Source organism: Silurus meridionalis, chromosome 24 (genome assembly GCF_014805685.1).
Source record: "Silurus meridionalis isolate SWU-2019-XX chromosome 24, ASM1480568v1, whole genome shotgun sequence".
Classification (NCBI taxonomy): Eukaryota; Metazoa; Chordata; class Actinopteri; order Siluriformes; family Siluridae; genus Silurus; species Silurus meridionalis.
Genome location: NC_060907.1, coordinates 7,919,940 through 7,941,797, shown reverse-complemented (window position 1 = coordinate 7,941,797; position 21,858 = coordinate 7,919,940). Strand labels below are relative to the sequence as shown.

Sequence of the window (21,858 nt, the reverse complement as noted above, 5' to 3'; positions counted from 1 at the left end):
AAATAAACAATTCCCCATACCCCATACCACACATTTAACACACACACATTGTTTTGAGTTAAGCAGACTAGATCTTGCAGGTCTTTGGATTTTTTTCTCATTTATTTCTTACCTCACAAAAGTGTATATTTATATGATCTAATACGTATCAGAGATGAGTGCTATCATTTGTGTCACCAAAAGAGGGCAGCAATTAAATTGTTTTTTCTCCTACTCCAAGTTGTAGGTTATAGTGAGACAAATCGTCTGGAGAAATTACAAATACATTCTCAACTCTGGCCGGAGACGGTTATTTCCCACTATCAGGGCGACAGATATAACAGGAATAGGGCCTGTGCAGGACCTGTGCAATGACATATTGCATAATATGTCAAATGCAAAAATCTTGAAATTACTCTACAAATCTATTGCAGTCTCTACTGAAAAGACTTACACATGCAATATACAAATATTTGATCTCGTTTTATTTCCTAAAGTCCTGTGTAAGTAACTTCTGTATGGAAAGCGTCTGATCAGGTCCTCAGGTCCTGCACGCGCACAGGCAAGCACAAGCCGGCACCTGAGAGCGCGCGCGCGTCTCCAGCGCCTCCAACCAACCCCCGCCTCCCCCTCGTGCACATTTCCGCCAATCGCCTGTCAGAGATCATGCTTTGGCCCCGCCTCCTTTCACACCGATTGAAGTTTTTTTAGTCTCGCATCGTCCGTCGCCTTTGCGCAAATCCGCGTTCACGCTTGTACAGTGAGGACACACTTGGAGCCAAACAGCAGCTTTGTTTCTCTCTTTACTTTTTTTCCCTCCACCTCTTCCTCCGGAGAGATGCGCATGATGGGTCCCGTCGTCCCGGTTCGGATTATATTGGCGCTGTTTTGCGGAGTTGCGCTCGGCAGGAGGCAGGACTCGTCCTCGGCTCTCAGCGGTATTTCTCGCGCAAGGTGCGCCGCCAGGTGCCTCAGCCTTCACAGCGCGCGCATCGCTCACGCGCCGACCCACTTTCAGGTAAAACTTCCTTTTCTCAAACAAACAAACAAACAAACAAACAAACAAACAAACAAATAAATAAATAAAGATAATTGACAAGATTGTAGGTCTGCGTAGGTTTATATAAAGTGAAAACTGTTTCTAAAAAGTGTCTAAAATAGCATCTTTTTTCTTCTTCTTGTTTGTTACCAGTGTCCTTGAAATGTATATTTGGTTTCCAAATGGACACATTTCTAAAATATCACAAATTCATTGATGCATTTTTTAAAATGAAAACAAAAAATGAAACAACTCTCTATTTTGTCAATTTGCTCCAATTCACATCAAGTGTAAAAGGGCTAGTGCACAAGTGTTGATAAAAAAGTAATTAAAATGTACAAAACATACACAATAAATGTAAACTTTGCATGTTAAATATACAATATATATTAAAAGAAAATTAGGCTGTCAAACAATCAAATAATTATGCAAATTTGCTATAAAGTTGACCTGGTACCAAACCTACAAACAAATATATAACTACAGTTTGCATACATCGTATAACAAACAGGTTGTTTTAAGGCCATGGATTATTGTGTATCTGCGTATGTGTTTGTGTCTGTCTTCATACATTCATCTACAGAGAGCGCTTTAGCATGTTGGACCTGGAGCCTATTCCAGGAATACCGGGAGCAAGGCAGGAAAACCCAGAAGGGATGCTGGTTTTATCAGAGGGCACAATACACAACACTGATGCTGATACATTTCATTTAGTGTACCTATCCATGTCCTGGCTTGTTTTTGAGAGGTGGGAAGAAACTAGAGAACCCAGATGAATCCCACATGGGGAGCAAAGTGGGAAAACATCCCAAAAGGGACACCAGTTTATAACAGGGCATCATATACACCATTGATGCCGACAAATTTGATTTAGAGTCTGTGTCTGTGTCCTGGCTTGTTTTTGAGAGTTGGGAGGAAACTAGGGAACCCAGCTGAAACCCACATGGGATCAAGGTGGGAAAACATCCCAAAAGGGTATCCAGTTTATCACAGGACGCAACACACACAGTGCTGTTGGCACATTAAATTTAGAGTAGTCTAAAAAGTTCACAAACTGTAAACTGAGCTAAGGACCGAAGGCAGATTGTTGATTTTGCGAATTTGAGCATCCATACAGCATGTGTGTGTTTTTGTGTGGTTTTGTTATTGTGATTATGCCTTTACTCATCTCTTCTTCTGCAGCATAATCATGCATTATGTTGTTTTCACTGAACAGCAGCTGCCCCACAAGTGCAGCCAGACTCATTTAGCATGCCCTTTCGAGAAAGCTGTGCCTCAGAATCTGTACAGACTGGCATGATTGAACACGAGGAGAAAAACTGCGCATGCAATCTTTTTCTATTCATCTGACAAATCCATACTATAATGTATATATTATATTGTAGCTCTATCTTTGAATCTTTGTGATGGGAAGTTGGCCCAGAGCCAAAGAAGGCAATCCCGTGTTATATTTCCATATCCTTTAAAAAAAACAAAAAAAAACAATATCCCGAAGCCAAAAGACCTTTATCCAGAATCGAGCACCCATGATGTCATCCTGTCTGAACAGACCTGTCTAAAAACACCCTCGACACAGGCGGCTCACATCGGTGTCACTTACCGCACAAGCTTATCTTGTTTGGTTCGGTGATCTAGGCAACGTTATCAAAAGCGGACGTGATGCTTGTTGGGGAAGTGAAAAGAAAGACCGCTGTTCTGCTCAAACAACAGCCAGTGTTCTTAGAACGGCCATCTGGGTTGGAGATCCCTCTGTGAAACCCTTTGATTTGCCAGTGACCACAATCTACAGCGCCCACTTCTAAAGATCTCTCTCAGGATGACGAAGGCCACTTTGTCAATTATTCAGATAGGAGATAGAAAGTGTGACCATGAAATTTCATTTGAATGGGTTTATTCAATGAGCCGTTGTCAAGGTCACGAGGGTTTAGAGGGTCATGCTGATCAGAGATTAAGCAAATGATGCAAGCTTTTACGGTGGTCTGTTTATTGCCCAGGCTGAGCAGGTTTCATCCATTATCTAAATATCCGATCCAAAAAACGAGGTGTCTGATTTAACCTTGTACCACAGAATTTTCAAATGTGATCAGTCAGTAACAGCAGCTCTGACAGGACGATTCACAGGTTTATATAAATGTGCTTGTTAATGCAAAAGATGACGCTATATGCAATACATGTGCAATAATCAACAATAAAACCAGGTTATTTAATAAAGAAAAGAAAATAATCATTAATACAATGCCTTTTTTTCTGCCAGCAAATGTTTATGGAAGGAGTCTCCAGTGTCCAGTTAAAGCTGTTCCTGTTTTTTTTCCACTTCAGTACAGACCTTATTTGATCGCTTTTTCTCAAACAGAAAACAAACCAGACGAAACGATGTTCAAACAATGACAGGGTTTTTAAACATTATGAAATCTCACTGCAATATTTCTGTTCAACTTCATCTATCATTCCATTCAGTGGAAAAGATTTGGATGACGTTTATGGCTCAAAAAACATGAACTACACCATGCTCCTGCCTGAGGCTTTGGCTATTGATCCTGCTTCACTGGTCACAAAGGATGTTTCTGGCTCGTCCCCATTGCAGGTCCAATTAAAGATGCATGAGGAATAAAATCATCCATATAGTTTGTTTCGCATTGATTCGTTGTATGCCGGAGAAATCGTCCTGTTGAAACGTAAGAAGAAGAAGAAAAAAAGACTCACGTATTTGTGACGGTTCCCGTCACGCCAAGGATCATTACGAGATATAGCATGTAAACAAACTCTGTGATAAGAGATTATGAGAGGTTAACAGCACATGCACCTTGGTGACTGAGCTCTGAGTGATTCAAAGCGTTCCCAAGGTGAATGTTGATCAGGTTCATTTAGAGGTCAGAGTTACTCACATGTTGTTGTGCAATGCAACTAACTTTTTATTTTATTTTATTTTTATTAGGTTGTCATTTTTTACATACACAATAACAGAAATTAGAAATGCATCCTATATAACTAAAGCCAAATGTTTTATTTAACAAAGCCCCAGTTTAACAGTAGCCCCCATCCCAGCTGAATTTCCATGTTTCACATAAATCTAAATCTGTTTTTTTTCCCCCTCTTAAATTGTTATAACAAGTTGTATCTCTTTCTCTCTTTCCCTCTCTACAGAGTAATGGATCCCTGGGCTGGTGTCAAGGCCATAAGCAATGCGCGAAGGTAATTTTTGTCAAAATTACGCAGCATTACGTTGCTGCTTGACTCAAAGCCAGCACAGATCGGTCATTTTAAAACATGGGTGCGCTCACCCCGCCTGCCATAATGACATCATACATCACGCTGAGAGCGTCGTGACGGTTCTTAACGCAGACCATTATTCTTAGCCGCTTTAAACCCTAACGTGAACGTGTGATATATTGGCCGAGCTCCTGGAAAATTAATCAGTGTGAAATAAATGAGATTGAAAGACATGCCAAAAATATGTGTGCTCAAAAATATGTACTCATCTATACAATGTGTAGGTGTAGAAAACACGGTAAACACATCCTGCATACGACTACAGAAATGTGTCAATGGTTTTACGTCAATCTTTATTAATGATTAGTGGCTAAGGATATGATACGATAGTTACATGACCTTTATACAGACTGATAAAACATTTTGAAAGAATAACATAAAAGCACATATTTAAGTATTATATATTCAGCACAAGCTTCCTTGGGCATTGAGTCTAAAAATTCAATGCAGTTTCATGGTTTCATTAAATCTAACAAATGCCTTGTGTTATATAACATTATATAATTATATAAAATATTTATGGAATTTGGTAGACGCCCTTATCCAGGTCCAATTACATTTATGTCTAAAATACAACTGAGCAGTTGCTCATGGGCCCAGTAGTTCCTGCTTGGTGGTGAGATTTCAACTTATGACCCTTTGATCAAAAGTCCAACACCTTAACCACCGAGCTACCATATTTATATTAGGATGAATAAGAGCTTTGGTGCAAATCCATCAGGCCCATTTTCTTAACCCGTAATGCAAAAATGCTGCTTCCAGTCTGTAATTAATCCCTGTCAGCTTTTATTACACAGTTTCCAGGAATTAAGGGCGGGTGTTATTGCAAACATATCATATGATTCTCAAACATATTTTCATATCCAATGATATGCATTGCAATATACAAGTTTGCTAACAAACTGCCAACAAAGCAGTAATGCTGAATTTGTAATGCTGTTTTCAATTCTGATTGGTCCAAAGTTAGCTTGAGGTTTTATTTTTAGTTACAGCAGCTCAGAAAGTAGTGCCGGCTATAATCACAGGCAAATTCACAAGGTCTTATTAATACGCTCTTTCTAGAACGTTATTGTTTCTATAGTAACTGCTTTGTTCATGGACCTGTGTTTAATTGTTTGTATGGTTCTGTATGATTCTTCAGTGCAGATGCTTTGTAACAGTCAGAGGTATAAAGTGTTCTTTAGGGTTTTACAGTTTCTTTGTAACAATTCGACAAACTGTTATCATAGTTGTTTTAACTCTAATAACGTCTTCAATAGACATTTTACAACATTGTGCAGAAAAAGAAATGGTCATTGGTTTTTAGAGGATTAAAACTAATCGTATGCTGTTATTGGAAAAAAAACCCAACTTCAGGTCGATAATAGTCGGTCTGCATTGTATAGGGCCACAGCACACTGCTCCTGCTTTTCCACCCGATTCTCATTATAATGCTGCTCAGTTCAAAATATGAAGCGCCATCTCTATCTCTCTTGCTGATGTACATTATGGTTAATAAAAGTGTTGTTTTTCTTTTCATCTGTCTCCATTTGACACATACATTTGCATATTTTTTAAGCAGAATCCAGTGCACATACATGGCAGTTCTTAAACCCCAAAACCCCTTAAATGTCTCACCAGCTGATCTAGGGTCAAGATTACTATAAACATGGGAGGAAAGTGTCACCGGAGTCATACCCTCCTCCCGATTATAGCAGACTGCCTAAACAGGCTGTCACTGGTGAGACATTTCTCCCTCTGTTGACGCACATGTTTTCCCACATCACCCCCTGAGTAGTCTCACAGTACAGCCAGAGGTCGTACCTCCCTCCTTCCATCCATGAAAACATTTGGCTGACTGTTCCACACATTTTCAGGGCCTTCTCCAGAGAGTCACTTCTCAAATTCGCTTTAAATACCAGCAATTCCTCTCTATTCATTTTAGCAGAGGCTTATTGGTTTAGAGCTCCATCAAGCAGAGACAAATAGACTTTTAAAAGGCAGTGTGTCGGTGGTAACAGCGTTAGCTTTTGCCAGTAGGCCAGGCTGCACCTACTCAACTAGGCTTAATTGTACTATTATCTCATGCTGCTCCTTCAATCAGATAATTAAAAGGTCTCTTTTGCTAATTAGGAATCACTTTACTCCTCGAAAGTGTAGTTGGCGAGTAATTAGTATGTGAATACAACATGTTTCATAAGTTGAACCAAATTTATTTATGACTCTCTGTCTGGAGCCTTTGTGCTTAATAAAAACTTCCCAAAATAACACAAGTGGGTTAGAGTTATATTCCAGAGGCCTTTTAAAATTTCCTCCGTTCTTGTGTTCAGGTGTACACAGCCTCTGAATGTCAATTACTCTTATGAGAGCAGTATCCCAGAACAGAGTGTCCGCATCTGCATGATTAAAGACTTTCTGACTTGGCAGCAAGTCCACTGCATGCCCTCCGCAAAGCAAGAAGTCGGCTCTTGTTTTTGATACATTGTTTATCACACTGTCATCCTGCTGGCTTGTTGTCTAGATTGCAAATCATCATCAAGGTGTTTACAAAGGGACTATGTAGAGCCAGATTCAGACACATTCACATCCTAAGGCTGTCAGTCACTTCACAACCAGGAAAAAAAGAAAATAAATAAATAACAAATAATCTCACAAACAAAAATTGTTACAAAATCAATAATTTAACAGTTAGAACGTTGAATAAGTAAATAAATAAATAAACAAACAAATAAAATACATTACCAATATAAAACTGAAAAAGAGAATTATTACTTCTGTTTCTTTATATATATATATATATATATATATATATATATATATATATATATATATATATATATTGACTGGAGCCAATTTCTTCTTTTATGTCTACCCAAAGAAAACTAGTCACTCCATATCAAAATGTACATTTGTCTAATATGTTGAATGGTAAAACTAATGTTAAATGTCACTTTCCACCACTAAGTTGGTCGCGCCAAAGCATAGAAACACAATAGCAGCACTTAAGCAGCACTCCAAAGGGATTAGCCTGCAGCCTGTGCATCCAGAGATTTGCCCATTTGAACGGCCTGTAGAGTCATTAACAGTACAAGAAAATCCGTTGTCAATCTGCACTTCACTGAATGTCATTACATTTCCCCAACCTTTTAAGTGCCCCTTGTTTAAATGTCAGCAGAATAATTAGTATATGCTGTGAGAACACTATAAGCTGCTGTGAGTACGTCCGCATATTCATTTGTGGCCACTCAACGAATGAGAATCTTAGAAAGGCTAAACATGGAAATGGGCCCAATAAAGTTCACCTAGAAACTTTGTAAAGCAAATGCAGTTCAAATGCAAACCACAAACAAAACATTGGCTTTCCGTTTGACTCATTGGCTCCCATCACAGTTTGTCTTAAACCCTGGAGTGAACGTTCTGCTCTTTACCTAGAGCTAGCATTATGCATGGACTGTGCTGATGCGGTTTGGTTCATAAAGCAACTCACAGTTCTAACCAGAGAGCCAGAAATGTCTCCGATTTGCTTTGTAGAGTCACGCTTGGTGAAAGTGCAGATCATCAGGGGTGGATATATCATAAATTCATTAGCTAGCCTGCTGGACATGTAAAACCAATGTACTGTTCAGCCCTGTTTGCTGGTTGGAGTACTGTTGTTTAATCTTTGGTAGGGTTTGCGATTGTTGAACCGACATGTCCTTTAGGAAATGACAAATAAAAATTATAATAATCCAGACATTTACATATCCTGAATGGCTGGCCCACTTAAATTTGACTTTTATCTAAACTGACTTACAAGTGAAGCAGAAGACAGCACGATCAACTTGATGCCACAGGAGCTGACAGTGAAAAAACAAATGAACCCTTTTTGACCAGTAGTAAGTCGTAGGGAAAACTGCAAGATACTTGGCGATAAAGAATGACGCAACCAAGGAGAACAACATGACTGTCTCAGAGGGAAAGGTGTGATGCTGTATTTTATCAAGGCATTGAGAACGATGAGACGTATTTGAACAGCGCAGGTGCAAAATGATTTAAGGGTAGAGATCGTTAGTGTGCTGTTGGAGTGACCTCTTTTTTTAAACGCTGTCTGCTGCTCTTAAATAACCTTTATTTTGCAGCGTGGAAAGGAATGCATGATTTGCGCCTGAAATGGGGCGGAAAACTAACCGGCGCTGGGGTATAATACCGGTTACGGCGCTTTCAGGATCGTCCGAGTGGATTAGCAGGGCCTCGTGTGAAAGCTTGGCACGAGCTGAAGGGTGATTTTCGAAAGGTGATCACTGCAGTCTCAGGTTTTTCAGGGCCAGTGGTTTTAATCCTCCAGGGCCAAAGAGTTGGCTGGGGTGCGTGTGATTAATAACCAGGTCCTGCGGTTTTCCCCACCGAATGTGGAATGCATCATATAAGGGTGATATATTCAAGTTGAGAGAGCTGTTGAGTTAGTTGAGTGCTGCGCTGTTCAGAGTCTGACAGATTAAAATGTACTCCAGAATACAGTGGTCTATCAAGACAGCAGTTTGCCGTGCGAGAGGTTTATGAATAGTGTAAAGCCTGGAGATTAAGTTTGTGCAGGTTCGGCTGTAAACAAGGTCAGTTTGATCAAACTGATCACACCAGGAACAAAGCAATAAACTGAGTGTTTCTGCCTTTGGGGCTTGACAGATAAGGATTTGTGATGCTAGCAGGAGTGAACAAATTATAAAATTTATTAGCAAGTGCAGTCCACTGCGAATGCCCCAATGTGCTGCCCAGTCTTGGGTTTTGCCTGGAAATCCAACTGACTAAGCAAAATATTGGTGAAGGATAAAGTATAATGGAAAGCAACTAGTATATGATCATGAAACATTTTGTTTGCTTCCTTTTCAAAAAGTCGCTGGCAAGCATTTCAGCCTTAAGCTGTGGTATTCTGTCCTCAGATTGCTCACAAAAAGATTTGAGTCTGGCCAGTGTTTAACTGTGAGGTGACTGGACAGTTTTGCTTGCAAGGTGCATCATGTCAACATTATATCTACACATACACACTAAGCGAAAGCTCTCGTTTTATTTAAAGCAAAAAATAATTTTTCCCTCTTCAGTTACTGAAACCACTTTCCAACAAATACATGAATTAAAAATATCCCAGGCTATGGATTTTTCCAAGGAGCATTAATCACTTCAGTTGATTTGTCTCCATAAGTCTCCATTATTCACTCTTTTGTATTCATCATTCGCGTAGAAACACCGTCATTTATAACACTGAACACATACCTGCCTTTTACAGGCAGTGATGGATATAACGATTTAAACCCATTTAAATAGCTACCAGAAAACGACTATATTTATGAGGGGAGTGTACATGGGAATCATAGGCAGGGTGCAGGATCTTCCACCAGTGTGCTGAGGGTGTTTGTGGTGATTAGAGTGCTTTCGCTTCAGGCCTTTTTTCAGCAGGTTCCTAGCCACAATGCGCTCTATAAAACAGGCTAGTCCTGCTCGCTCTCAGTACCCCTCAGCCTCTCTGCCATTATTCATAGTTTCCGACAACCTGCTCACGCACACTTTTAAATGTCTGCCCTCTGTGATAAACGGCTTTTCCCATTCACAATCGGAAACAAAGTTTGGCTTTAAATAGTGCTGTGAGCAGACACACACACACACACACACACACACACACTCAACTTATACATATGTAAATGTGAATATATAGCAGGCACACGATCACTGATGATACTCCAAACAGTCACTGTTGTACTTAACAAGGAGCTGATTATATAGATGACATTTCACACAATAAAATGCAGACAAGGTCATTAAAACAAGCAAATACACAAAATGTTATGGAAAAAGCGGAAAAATTGAGAAATTAATTGTTCAAGAATAATTAAAAACAGAATAGAAAAACTTTAAAAATGAAAATGTATTAAAAAACACAATTGGAATAAAAGAAATAAATAATAAACGGAATAAAAAAAAAACCTAAAGCAACAAATTAGCAGGTAAACAGCTAATGGTTCATATTTTTAAATAATAGCTTTAACATTAAACCAATGAAACAGCCATTTGTTATCATTTTAATGAATAAAAATACAAGCCTAAAAGACTAATGGTTAATATTTAAATGGCTTTTAAAAATCGACTGTATAAATATATTAGGTTTTAATGTGGGAATGGGTAATATTTCAAATCAATAAGTACATGTCAGTAATTAAATATGTCCTCGCAGTGTGCAAACCAATTGACAGTTAAAGCATGAGTGTGAAGCTTCAGTCAATATAAACCATATTGCTTAATTAACTAAAGGAGCTTGTGTTCACAATTAAAGCATGATTAATTGTGCATCCCAGCTATTTTCACTTTCGCTTTAAGCACAGTGTTACGGAGAAGTGACTGGCACGTCTCATTAATACAGCATGAAATTGGAAATGCGAATTCCCCCAAGGCACACAGACCCCTGTTCACTCATGCAGGAGGAGAAGTGTTCCTCTTGGGGTGACTGGATAGAGGACACCAGAGATGAGGCTGAGAGAAAGAGAGAGAGAGAGAGAGAGCAGAATGTCAAGAAATATTACTGGGACAAGAATAAAGAGTACATTTAAATTGCTAAATGTAAATGTCAAATGCTGCTGAAGGCTCAAGCGCAGTATTTCCTTTCTTTGTCACCTCAGAGAGAACCCGAAAGAAAATCAGGACTAAACAGTTTATAGAAACAACAGCGCCACAATGTTTTACCACAATGTGTCTTTTCTATAAAAACTGCTGGGGGTAGACTAATCTTACGCTCTCTCCCGTCTGTGCGCAGTGCCTGGAGCCGTGCAAAAAATCTTGGGAACAGAGGGATGAATCCTGTCGAGAGCCATGCGAGGTACTGGCAACTGAATTCCTCACATTTTCAAAGGTTGTTCTTACTCTACACTTAGTAAGCAAAATAAAAGCGATCTCCGATTCAAAACGGCTGACGCTGCTGCTGCGGGTATTTAAATCCTGCTGATTGTATATTGTTCTTTTTTTGATAGACTTGGCTTCCATATTAACAGACAATAATAATCCTCTAAATTAACTTCCTTTTATTAAACTCCAACTTTTTTTTTCCCTTTCCTACAGTGTTCAGTTGACATTGCGTATCCTGTAATTGTTCTAAAAGTACGTGTGCGCGTGAATTTCTTGTATAATTGCGAAACGATTATTTTTTTTTGGCTAAGCAGTGTTTCTCCTTTCCTGTTACATGATTCATAAAATCACAAGAACAATGGGATTTTCAAACATCTTGATACCTGCATCCGTGCCAACAACTTCATCCAGTGTGACTGTTATATTAATAACACATGCAGTACCAGTTCGACTCTGGTCATAGATTTACTGCCAAAAAAGAAAGAACACTATTAGTACCATACACATAGGGCTTGCTTAATAATTCAGTGCTCAGACTACTTAGAAATGCATGGCACATCAAACACACAAACAGGCAGTAAATACAAGGTTCAACTTGTCTTTTTTTTTTGGATGATGTAATGATAAACGATGTCAAATTTAGCGATCATTCATTCCCGGCTATGAGGGTTTTGCCCATTTCTTTAACAACATTTCTCATAAATCATAAATGAAATTATTTTCACTGGCCACGATTTGGCCTAAATGGCTAAACAGAGATGTTCCTGGACTCGAGTGTTGTAATATTTATTCATGCTTTAATTGCCAAATGAAAGGTCATGTTAAAAAGCAAATGTATGTGATTGTGCTGATGCAGTTTCCTGTGTCCTCTTTGCCCCAGCGTGTGTTTGCCAAGCGCCATGGTGAGTGCGTGACGAGCTGCGAGTTTCTGCGCTCTGTAATGGCGCTGAAACAAGGCGAATGTCCGGCTCCAGAACGAGCCAGCGGATTCGCAGCCGCCTGTGTAGAGAGCTGCGAGGAGGACAACGAGTGCCCAGGACACAAGAAGTGCTGCGCCAATGGTTGCGGACACACGTGCCAACCGCCAAGAAACCTCTACAGAGGTATAACACGACACATGCCCTCCAGTAATGTCATTCTACACATGTGTCTCGAATGCAGCCTCATGCTGTATGTAAATAATTTTGGTGCTGCCACAAAAACCTCCCTTCACTCCTGTTTTTTTTTTTTTTTTCCTGCCAACCTGTAATTTAAAAACTTGGATTTCTGCTTGACACTCGTGAAAAAAACAACACCAGGAAATGCAATACACTGACAATATGTCACGACTCTTCATTCTTTATTCAGAAATATGAACAGGGTCCAGCTGAAAAACAATTCACAGTTTTATGGTAATTTGCTTATTATTATAACATTCACATTTCTGTAGTAACAACCTGTGTAGATGATATGATACTGAAGTTGTTTATGGAAAGAATCTCCAGTGTTAGTTTAACATCTGACTTTTACTTCGTAATCTATGTAAAAATTAGATTTTTTGTTTTTGAGGTAGGGAAACACTAAAAGGCTTTAAAAGTAAACTTAAAAGTAAACTGACATTAATTTTACTCCATAACTAGGTGCACCTCTGAAGCCCAGGAAGGAGCTAGTGTTTGAGGAGATGCCATCTGGTGTGTTGGAGGTCCGTTGGTCGTCCAAGTTCAACGTGTCGGCTGAGCCAGTGCTGAATGTTCTTCAGAGGCGCTGGAACTATGGCATTCACCCAAGCGAGGATGGTGCAACTGACTGGGAAGTGGTAGCACAGGTGTGTGTGTATTTGATTGTTTGTATAAGCCAAGGACAGATAGGAACATGTTTAGGGTGCTTAGATTTGAAGGAGCGAATATGGTTTGAGCTGTGAACACTCACCGAGTATTATGTCCTGCATTCTTTCTGTTCTGGAAAATTCTTTGAATCCAGCAAAGGTAGAAAAGTAAACGTAGCCTCAAAAGGTACTACGGTGGTCCTTTAATGTATGACGTTTAAAGCCACGATATTTACATTCCTACATGAAAGATGCATTATATAGCTCTGCACCTGGGAAGATATGTTTTGGTACCTATTTTCAGTGTGGTTGAACACGTAGATCCGTTATCCTTTTATCCACCCATCTATTGACTGATTGATTCATGCTTTCTTCTTTGAGATAAGTCTACTTTCTGTCTGTTGTACTAAATCCTGTGTTTTTGATGTAGACCTCAGAAGAACGTGTGTGGCTGGCTGATATTCGCCCAGGCCGCTGGTACCAGTTCAGAGTAGCAGCAGTCAATGTACATGGAACAAGAGGGTACACCACCCCCAGTAGACACTTCAGAGCTTCCAAAGGTAAAACAAACAAAAAATTAATATTCATATTTTACATCACATGTGTACATACCACTGACAGAAATATTTACCTGAACTGAGAAAATAACCGAAAACCAATTCACTCAAAACAATATATTTTAACTTAAGTCTAAAGGGAAAGTATTAAATTCTGTCAATTGACTAAAATAAGTGACTATGTTACTCAAACCTAAAACCTGTAAGCGCTCATGTGGTGATAGAGGAAAGAAATATTTTTTTTCCAACTTCACAACACTGGAGCAATTCCTGTACCTTCCATTATGCGAGTGCTCACACAGAATTGTTTATTTCTATAGTTCCTTTAACAATAGGCAGTGTCACACAGCAGCTTCTGTGAAATCCGGTGTAGATTTGGATCCCTAATGAGCAAGTCAGAATGAGGAAAACCTCTAAGACAATATGAGGAAGCAAAGCAACCAGACATGGAAAAAGTAAACCCATTCTCTTCTGGTGGTACCAGAGTGTGACATTTTGAGTGACAGTGAAGATAGTGTGATTAAAGGATGATTATGATGTGTATATATGCTTATTATGTCAAGTCAGGTTTATTTCTATAGCGCTTTTCACAACGGACATTGTCTCAAAGCAGCTTTACAGAATTTAAGAGTTAAATGTTAAAAAGTTAAAGTTATTAATGGAAGTCTAAGCACACTTTTAAGCAAAATAACAATAAACACATAACATGGTATATGTTTATAATTTCTGGTATGTATTCAGGGACGAGTGGCAGAGGAAACATTATTTTCCCGCTCATATTTTACCACGTTGTCATTCGACTCTTACAGATCCATCCCCGCCCCCAGCACCCTCTGACTTACAGGTTAGTCACATGACCTTTGGATCAGACCAGTCGGTATCGGTGCACGTTAGCTGGGTGTCTCCAGCAGACCCAGATGTCCCAGTGCACCACTACAAACTGTCGTGGAGCATGGCGCTCAGTGAGGGAGGGTACTCAGTGGCCTCCAAAGTCAAAAGGAGAAAGACAATCAGTGGGGTAATTCCTACTCACATTTCTTCCATTCTCACTTTTGGGTTCATCCTGTAGCTCTTTATTCCCCAAGCATAGTGTAAATCGTTCTTCCTAGCTGGAAGCCAGCCGATCCACAACCCCCTCTCGTTTTTTTTTCTTTTTGATTCAACGAGCCACAACAAATGAAGTATAACAGTGCAAAAAGGCGTAAGATAAACAACTCATGCGTTTGCCTTTGATCATGAAAAGCCTTAAATTGAATGCCAGGAGGGTATCATATTGCATCAAACCCACCGGCTAAAGGCCGCACTTCACGAGTCTGTCCGGCAAACGGCCAAAAACAGCATATCAATTCTCATTTTGTTTGAGAGTGGGAAATCTCTTAATAACAACCAAATTGTTTTCCTTTGAGTGAGATCATTTTTAAGGAGTTTGTTTTTTTTCCTCCCCCAGCCATTTTGGGGATGGCAGCAACGATGTTTGTGTTTTATGTACATGCTGCATTTTTTAAAGAAGGTTTCAGCGAGGATTGTTGCCATTTTCTTGTTAAGTGAATTCTTTTCTTTTTAATAACCACTGGATGAACTGGGATACATCAAAACCCTGCTTTAATAGGGAACCTCCCGCACTGCATTTGAAGCTACTATTACAAAAAGAAAATGATGCAATTAGTTTTACCAAGGCCATACCGGAACACCACATACAAATGTGGAATTACATCATACAAAATGAGTCATACTGTATAAAATGATAAACGCAGTTCTCAAAAGAACCTTATTCACCTGATATTTTTATATATATATATATATATATATATATATATATATATATATATATATATATATATATATATATACATATAAATAAATGAATAATAATAATAATATATTTTTTTTTATCATGTTGTATACATTTAATGATCAAGTCCACTAAGTGTGATGAATTCATTGTGCATTCAGGTGGCGTGTATAATAATGGTTCATTCTTAGAAATCTGATTATTCTTTGTACCTCCAATGTTCCCATCTCAGCAGTTCAAAGTTTGTGTGTGTGTGTGTTGTTTGGGTGTGCAGGATTCTAACTCGGTGGAGCTTGAGGGTTTGAGGGAGGACAGGAGTTACACACTGGAGATCCAGTCAGTGTCCTATTGGGAGCAGCTTCCTCTCAAGGGTTCCAAAGCTATCCTTCGCTTCTCGACACAGCAAGCAAAAACTGGTAAAAACTCAATTACACACTTATCTCAGAAATGGCTGCTGACTTGTTAAATGCAGACAGTAGAAGATGGGTTGACATTTGTCTTAATGTCTTTTATTATACTTCTTTCTATTAAACTATTTTGGGAATCTTCCTTTATTGTCTTCCAGTTTATGCAGATAATATTTACCTGTTATAAAATGTCATTTGCATTTAATGGTATGTTTGGGAGCATTTATTTATATATATATATATATATATATATATATATATATATATATATATATATATATATATATATATATATATATATATATGGTATTTACAGTACGTTTTTGCTTTCTGGCTGCTAGGCTTTTCATGTTAGCAATGTTGGCACATCTCATGTATTCCTTGTGGATGTAATTTTCTTTGCTAATACACAAGTCTTTCATAAATAATACTCTTTGTAACAAGATAAATTATATCAATAGAAATAATACATTGTGTGTTTTAATCTTCAATCACCTTATGTAGTTAATATATATTATGTTTATTATAATCATAGTAATTTTCTCTTTTAATATTAGAACCCACAGCTAGCCCTGTACTTCAGAAAGGTCAGTCTGATATTTTGGATGTGGGCACACCGTTCTACCAGGAAGGACAACTCCAGGTCCGAGTCTACTGGAAGAAACGAGGTGAGAGAAAAGTGGTTTGGGTCTTTCATCAGACCTGGTCTACGGGGGAAAACCCTCCGCTAGTTTTTTTTTTAAAGGCCGCTACCTCAAAGCATAGTTCTGCCTTTGGGTAAACAAACTGCTTATCATAAAGTCAAGGATCAGGATTAAAGGAGGAACAATAGCAGCCTCTCCACTTGGTACAGAAGTCTATTCAAATCACTGTCCTCTTTATCGTGTGCTAACATGACCATGTCTGCTTAGAAAGAAACAGCGACGGTTAGTGAATGATAAACGAACCCTGCAGAGTATGGTGCCTTTTTAATCTCATTCTTTTATGTTATTAAAAGCTTTGTGTAGTTATCCAAGGACAATTCATAAATCATTTTTATATAAAACTGGAATGTTGTCCACAATTCAGATCCAGTTATGATCTTTCTAAATGAATGAGAAGCAGATTTGAGAAATCTTATCACTTCGGTACTTTATCTACAGTGATACTCCAAAGAAACCGGCACACATTATAGATTCAGCATGTACGATGCATATGTTCTGTATTTGGTTCAGTCAAGCCCCATCTTACTTTACGTCAAGGTTAAAGTCACCATGTCTTTTCTTCACCAGACCCGACCGTGAGCCGTTACCGCGTGCAGTGGTTCCCAGAGTTTTGTTCTCACAATGGAAGCAGAATCCAAGAGAAGCTCTTTACACAGGTAGTATCTCAATATGTCTTACCTCACATGAATTCACAGGTATGGGGTGAACAGACTTCAGCATGTCAAGATAGATATAGTTTTGTGTTTGGTTAATAATTTTTTGTTGTTGGTGTTTAGGAGAATTACGCCAGCTTACCTGGTCTTCAGTTTTCCTGCAAGTATAAAGTGATTATCCAGGCAGTTGGGTCCAAGAGCCGAGCACAAGCAGAAAGCACCACCTTCTCCACCCCACCATGTGCAACCATTCAAGGAAAGAGCTCCAAGCCCATTACCTGCCCTGGAGATCCTGGTTAGTCAGCAGTGCCTGTAAAAATTGTAGAGGTGTATGTTATATAGGTTTAAATGATTTAGTACATGTTTGAACTTTTTTATATATGCAATTATTTCTCCTCTTTTTTAGTTACTCCCGCAAAAGTCCAGGCAAGGGCAGAGAACCTTACTGCAGCTTTCTCTGTGCATAACAGCAACGTAACAGCTTTGTTCTCATGGGTGGTAGCTGTAACCCGACCACCTCAGCAGGTCACAGGTTACCAAGTCACCTGGGCTGATGTTACAGCTGAGAGACACAAAACCAACCAGGCGAACAGCCTCATCTCTCAGTCCCAAATCCTTCCTCCAGTAAGTCCGTAATCATCTCTACGTTACAGTTTCCGCACTATTTGTTTTGGTGGGTTTTGCCTAACTGTCATATACTGAGGCATATACAAAAACCTGGGCTGTTAAACTTCCAGAACTGCACAGCCATGTATTTTTTATTACTAAAGAAAGTAGTTCAGAGTAATTTGTCTTTGTTCATAAGATGAATGCAGCATCAGGAGATCTGAGTCTGCCTTCACACTTGCCCTGTTTATGCTCAACCACCAATGCATATTTTACATGTAATCATATGTGAAGCGACAGCAAGGCAATATGTGACACAATGTGGGCGCGTTTAAAACGTGTCGCCATCTACATTTATTTGGGCACAATAGAGCATCCAATGTTGAAAAGGTTTAACTTTTTAGAAAAGGGCCAAGTAAGGTTAAACACTTTTTTATCTGTCTACCAGTTTTTTTGTGACCAAATATAAGGAGATGCATGTTGAAAATCTTTCACTTCACATTATCTGCAGTTTCATAGAGTAAAGTCCCACAAGCAGGACAAGTGATTTTGATTTTCTGCCTAAAACTGCTACAATGTGGATAAGCTCATGCTCACCAGCGTTAGGCCTCATCCCGATCCTTAGCCAATCAATATTACTGATGACAAATCTATGGGAAAGCGAGGCTAATGGCAAAGCAGCATTAGTTTGTGTTTAATGAAGGCAAACGTGTACATATACAGTATCTCTCTCATAGTGGCAGATTGTTTTGCTGTGTATGATTTGTGTTGACTTGCTTTTGCTCGTTCACACATTTCAGTCATGTCTATGAAGTAATGCTGGTTGCCATGTTTCAAAAGATTCTTAATAGACTGTTTGCAAGCAGATGTCTTACCTACGCCACTTAAAATGCTGCTCCACTAGAAAATATTGACTCCAGTGGCTCTTGGATAGTTCAGATGTTCTGTATTTGCACCTTGTTCACCCTCTTGCTGTTTCTCGTCTAGGAACGAAATGTTTTGGTTGTCTCCGGCTTGCAGCTGGCGTCTCTCTACAGGCTGGAGGTGGGAGTGATCACCACTGGAGGTCAGGGCCCGACAACATTCAGAACTTTCCAGACTCCAGGCCATGCCAGGCCTGTGCTACACTACAGTAAGCTTATTTAAACACTAATTTCCATGTCAGCTCACAGTTATTCCACACACTGATGGTCTGTGGGTGTGTGAAATGAATGACTTCTTGCTTGACAGGTTGTTCTAATAGCAGTATCTGAAACAGTTCTTTAAATCAGAAGTCTTGGTATCTTGCGAGTGGGACAAAGATGAAGTTAAATAATTATGAGAAACTGTGCACAGATGTTTTTCCCCTCATTGGTTAACTGAATGCCCACTCTGTTTTTTTGTAGAACCGAAGGTGAAAAAGCACCATTTGAGGTCAGTCATAGAACAGCACTGAAGCTCACACTGGAACATGCCATCCTAACCCCTTCATCCACCCCTCCCCCACCGAACCCATCTCCTCAGGAACACAAAGAACAGACAGAACCAAAGAACACTGAGTGGATCATTCACTAAGAGGATCGGAACAATGAGAAAACATCTGGCTCTGCGAGAGCCAAGAGGAGAAAATTGTGAAAGCAGTTACTCCATCCCAAACGTTCTCGACAAAGGATTTCCATCTATCAGAGAGCCGAAAGAAAAGGAACGGACACTGGTAAAACAAAACCATAGAAACTGGAAAGAAATAGTAAAGTAATGATCATAAATGGATATGCAACTATAAACCTGAGTGAGTTTGTATTGTTTTTCTTTTTTTTTTCTTTTCGGTCTTTTTTTTTTTAACCCTTGATATTCCTTTATTTCAATGGCACTTAACCGACAAAGCAGACTGACTGTTAACCTTCACCTCAGCATAATCTGTGTTTAAAAAATAATTATAAAAGTGTCTGCAGGTCCAGTGTTGCATGTGGTGAGAAGTTTTGCTTTGACCCATAAATGAAGTGAAGTCGTGTGTGATTGCATGTATATTTAAACCCCCCCCTTCCTGATTTGTGGGCATGCACCTTTACTATGTGTCAAATTACAGTTATACAAATTGCGATTCATGTTCGCTGTGCTCATTATCGATTCTGTGTGAGTTCCTTGTAAGTGCAATAGGGTTGCTACGGTTTTATGTTTTTTCACGGTGCAGTTTAAAAAAATTCAAATATTGCTGAAAATACATTTTCTTTGGTCTCTGCACCATTTTTTCTTGCCGCCATATGATAAATTCAAATATGTCGGACTTTTCTACAGATATTTTCGAATTTTCACCCAAAAAAAGTCAAACAGTACTATATTTTTTTCACCATGATCATCATAGTGCGCAAACTCCAAACCGTAACACCCCTAAAGCACAGAAACAGAGTATTGTTTTTCATGTGCTTTTCATGTTGTGAGATGTTGTCCGTCATGTAATTCTTGTATATACTACATGTCCTTATTTATTTGTATTTGCTACAGCTGTGTAATATTGGTGTATGCGTGTGTGAGCGTGAAAGAGAGAATGGATTGTGTATTCCTTCTATTATAAGCATCATTGTGAGGAGTTTTGTATAAAATAGATTTGTAAATTCCCATGGATTTAAAAAGTGTACTGTACATATTTTTTTATTATTAAAAAAATCCCCACACCCTAATCCATATTGTCCCTCTGCACATATTATTGCTATTTTATTAAAAGCGATACAAGTTTCAAGCTTTCAGTTGACTAACGGCTATAAAAATTTCCTTACACCTGGAATCCATAATCCATCAGAACAGTGTTCAGAATTGGCACACTGAGATATACTGCATTCTTCTGTGATAAAGGCAAGCTGTCATTCCCAGCCAAACTAAAATCCCATCATGGCTAACACACTGTGCTATCTGTTCTCTATATAATGATCTCACTTGGGTTATACACACACACACACACACAGGGAAAAGTGCTCTGTTAAAGCATGCTCATTCTCCTGGTTTCTATTTGTAGTCTTTTGTATGTGTACAGTTTGTGTGTGTGTGTGTGTGTGTGTGTGTGTGCGCAAACAAAGCAAATCCCCTGGGATACATATATGTGTGCGCATGTGCATAAGTACACACACACACCTGGGGCTTCACTAGTCAAGTCTGTGCTCCTCTTTATTAAGGTTCATGCATGCATGCATGTTTGCATCTGCATGCACTGCTTTTGGAAAAAAGCCCTGAGCTGCAACAATGCGTGTAGGATTTCGCCGGAGGTGTGTGTGCGCCGAAAAAGTGCACGCATGTGTCACTCTATACGCTGGCTAAAAAGCTGTCTATTGTTTCCACCCGAGTGTGAGAGTGGCCAGACTACACGCGATCAAAAATCCAGCGCGTGATTCTTTGATAGAACGCAATAACGCAGCAATCAAATCAAATGCCTTCCCCGCATGATGGATACGGTCTTATGATGGATATTACACATGGTTAGGACGGATTGTATGGCTTCCATATGGAGCTCCTGGGGTCTGTGTGGGTGTTTGTGTGTGTGTGTGTGTGTGTTGAGCATGGACTGATATTCTGATTTATTTATTGCCTAGGTTTCTGCTATAAGCAATGTTTTATGGTTGAGTGAAACTTATCTGACTCGGATCTCAGAGGGAGTGTCTCAAAATGTGCTATGTAAAAAAAAAAAACTTTGGATTTGCACAGAAAGGGTGTGAGTCAAACCCCGAAGTTTGCTACCTCCAAATTCTCACAGGAGTGCACTTTTAAATCCAAGGGTCTCCTGTTATTATCGGTAAACCGATAGGGAAGCGCATTGCTAATCTCGATACAAATCAGCGCTCTGGCACATTGGCTTAGTATCTGACAGCAGAGCTACGAACATGTTATTAGAATGTAAGGCCTAAGTGTGGATTTGATTAATTGGGCTGAAATGGAGGATGATTTTAAACAGATGCACCTCATGGCGCTCCAGAGTGAGCCGAGAAGTGCATTAGAGAGAGGAATGGTACAGCTGGGAGTGTACAGAGCTCCTCTCTTCTTGGTGAGGTGTCAAACCATACGCCTGGATTTATGAGCGCCCAGAGAGCGAGAGAGAGATGGAGAGAGCGCGAGAGACGGAGAGAGAGAAAACGCCTGACTGGTTCAAACATGTTTATGATGCTCCAGAGAAGGCAGGGCGGGGGAAAAGCGAGAGAAAGCGATTTGCGAAAGAAAGTGAGAGAGTGAGAATAGA

The 21,858-nt window shown here is 39.4% G+C and overlaps 1 protein-coding gene across 1 annotated transcript; it reads left to right on the top strand.

Annotated features, from left to right (window-relative positions):
• Positions 1-662: 662 nt before the first annotated feature.
• On the top strand, positions 663-20,314 carry anos1a (anosmin 1a). Its single transcript, XM_046837893.1, has 14 exons — positions 663-997; positions 4,163-4,210; positions 11,046-11,108; positions 12,015-12,237; positions 12,754-12,938; positions 13,369-13,498; positions 14,305-14,513; positions 15,562-15,703; positions 16,252-16,362; positions 16,966-17,054; positions 17,175-17,346; positions 17,458-17,675; positions 18,645-18,789; positions 19,043-20,314. The coding sequence occupies exons 1-14, from the start codon at positions 818-820 to the stop codon at positions 19,090-19,092; spliced, it is 1,965 nt and encodes a 654-aa protein (XP_046693849.1). The 5' UTR covers positions 663-817; the 3' UTR covers positions 19,093-20,314.
• The last annotated feature ends 1,544 nt before the right edge of the window (positions 20,315-21,858 follow it).

Bases quoted from the DNA above. Each gene is read 5' to 3' on its own strand.
- anos1a (XM_046837893.1), top strand. From the start codon at position 818: ATGCGCATGATGGGTCCCGTCGTCCCGGTTCGGATTATATTGGCGCTG. The intron at 16,363-16,965 runs GTGAGAGAAAAG...TTTCTTCACCAG, and splicing joins AGTCTACTGGAAGAAACGAG to ACCCGACCGTGAGCCGTTAC. The intron at 18,790-19,042 runs GTAAGCTTATTT...GTTTTTTTGTAG, and splicing joins CAGGCCTGTGCTACACTACA to AACCGAAGGTGAAAAAGCAC.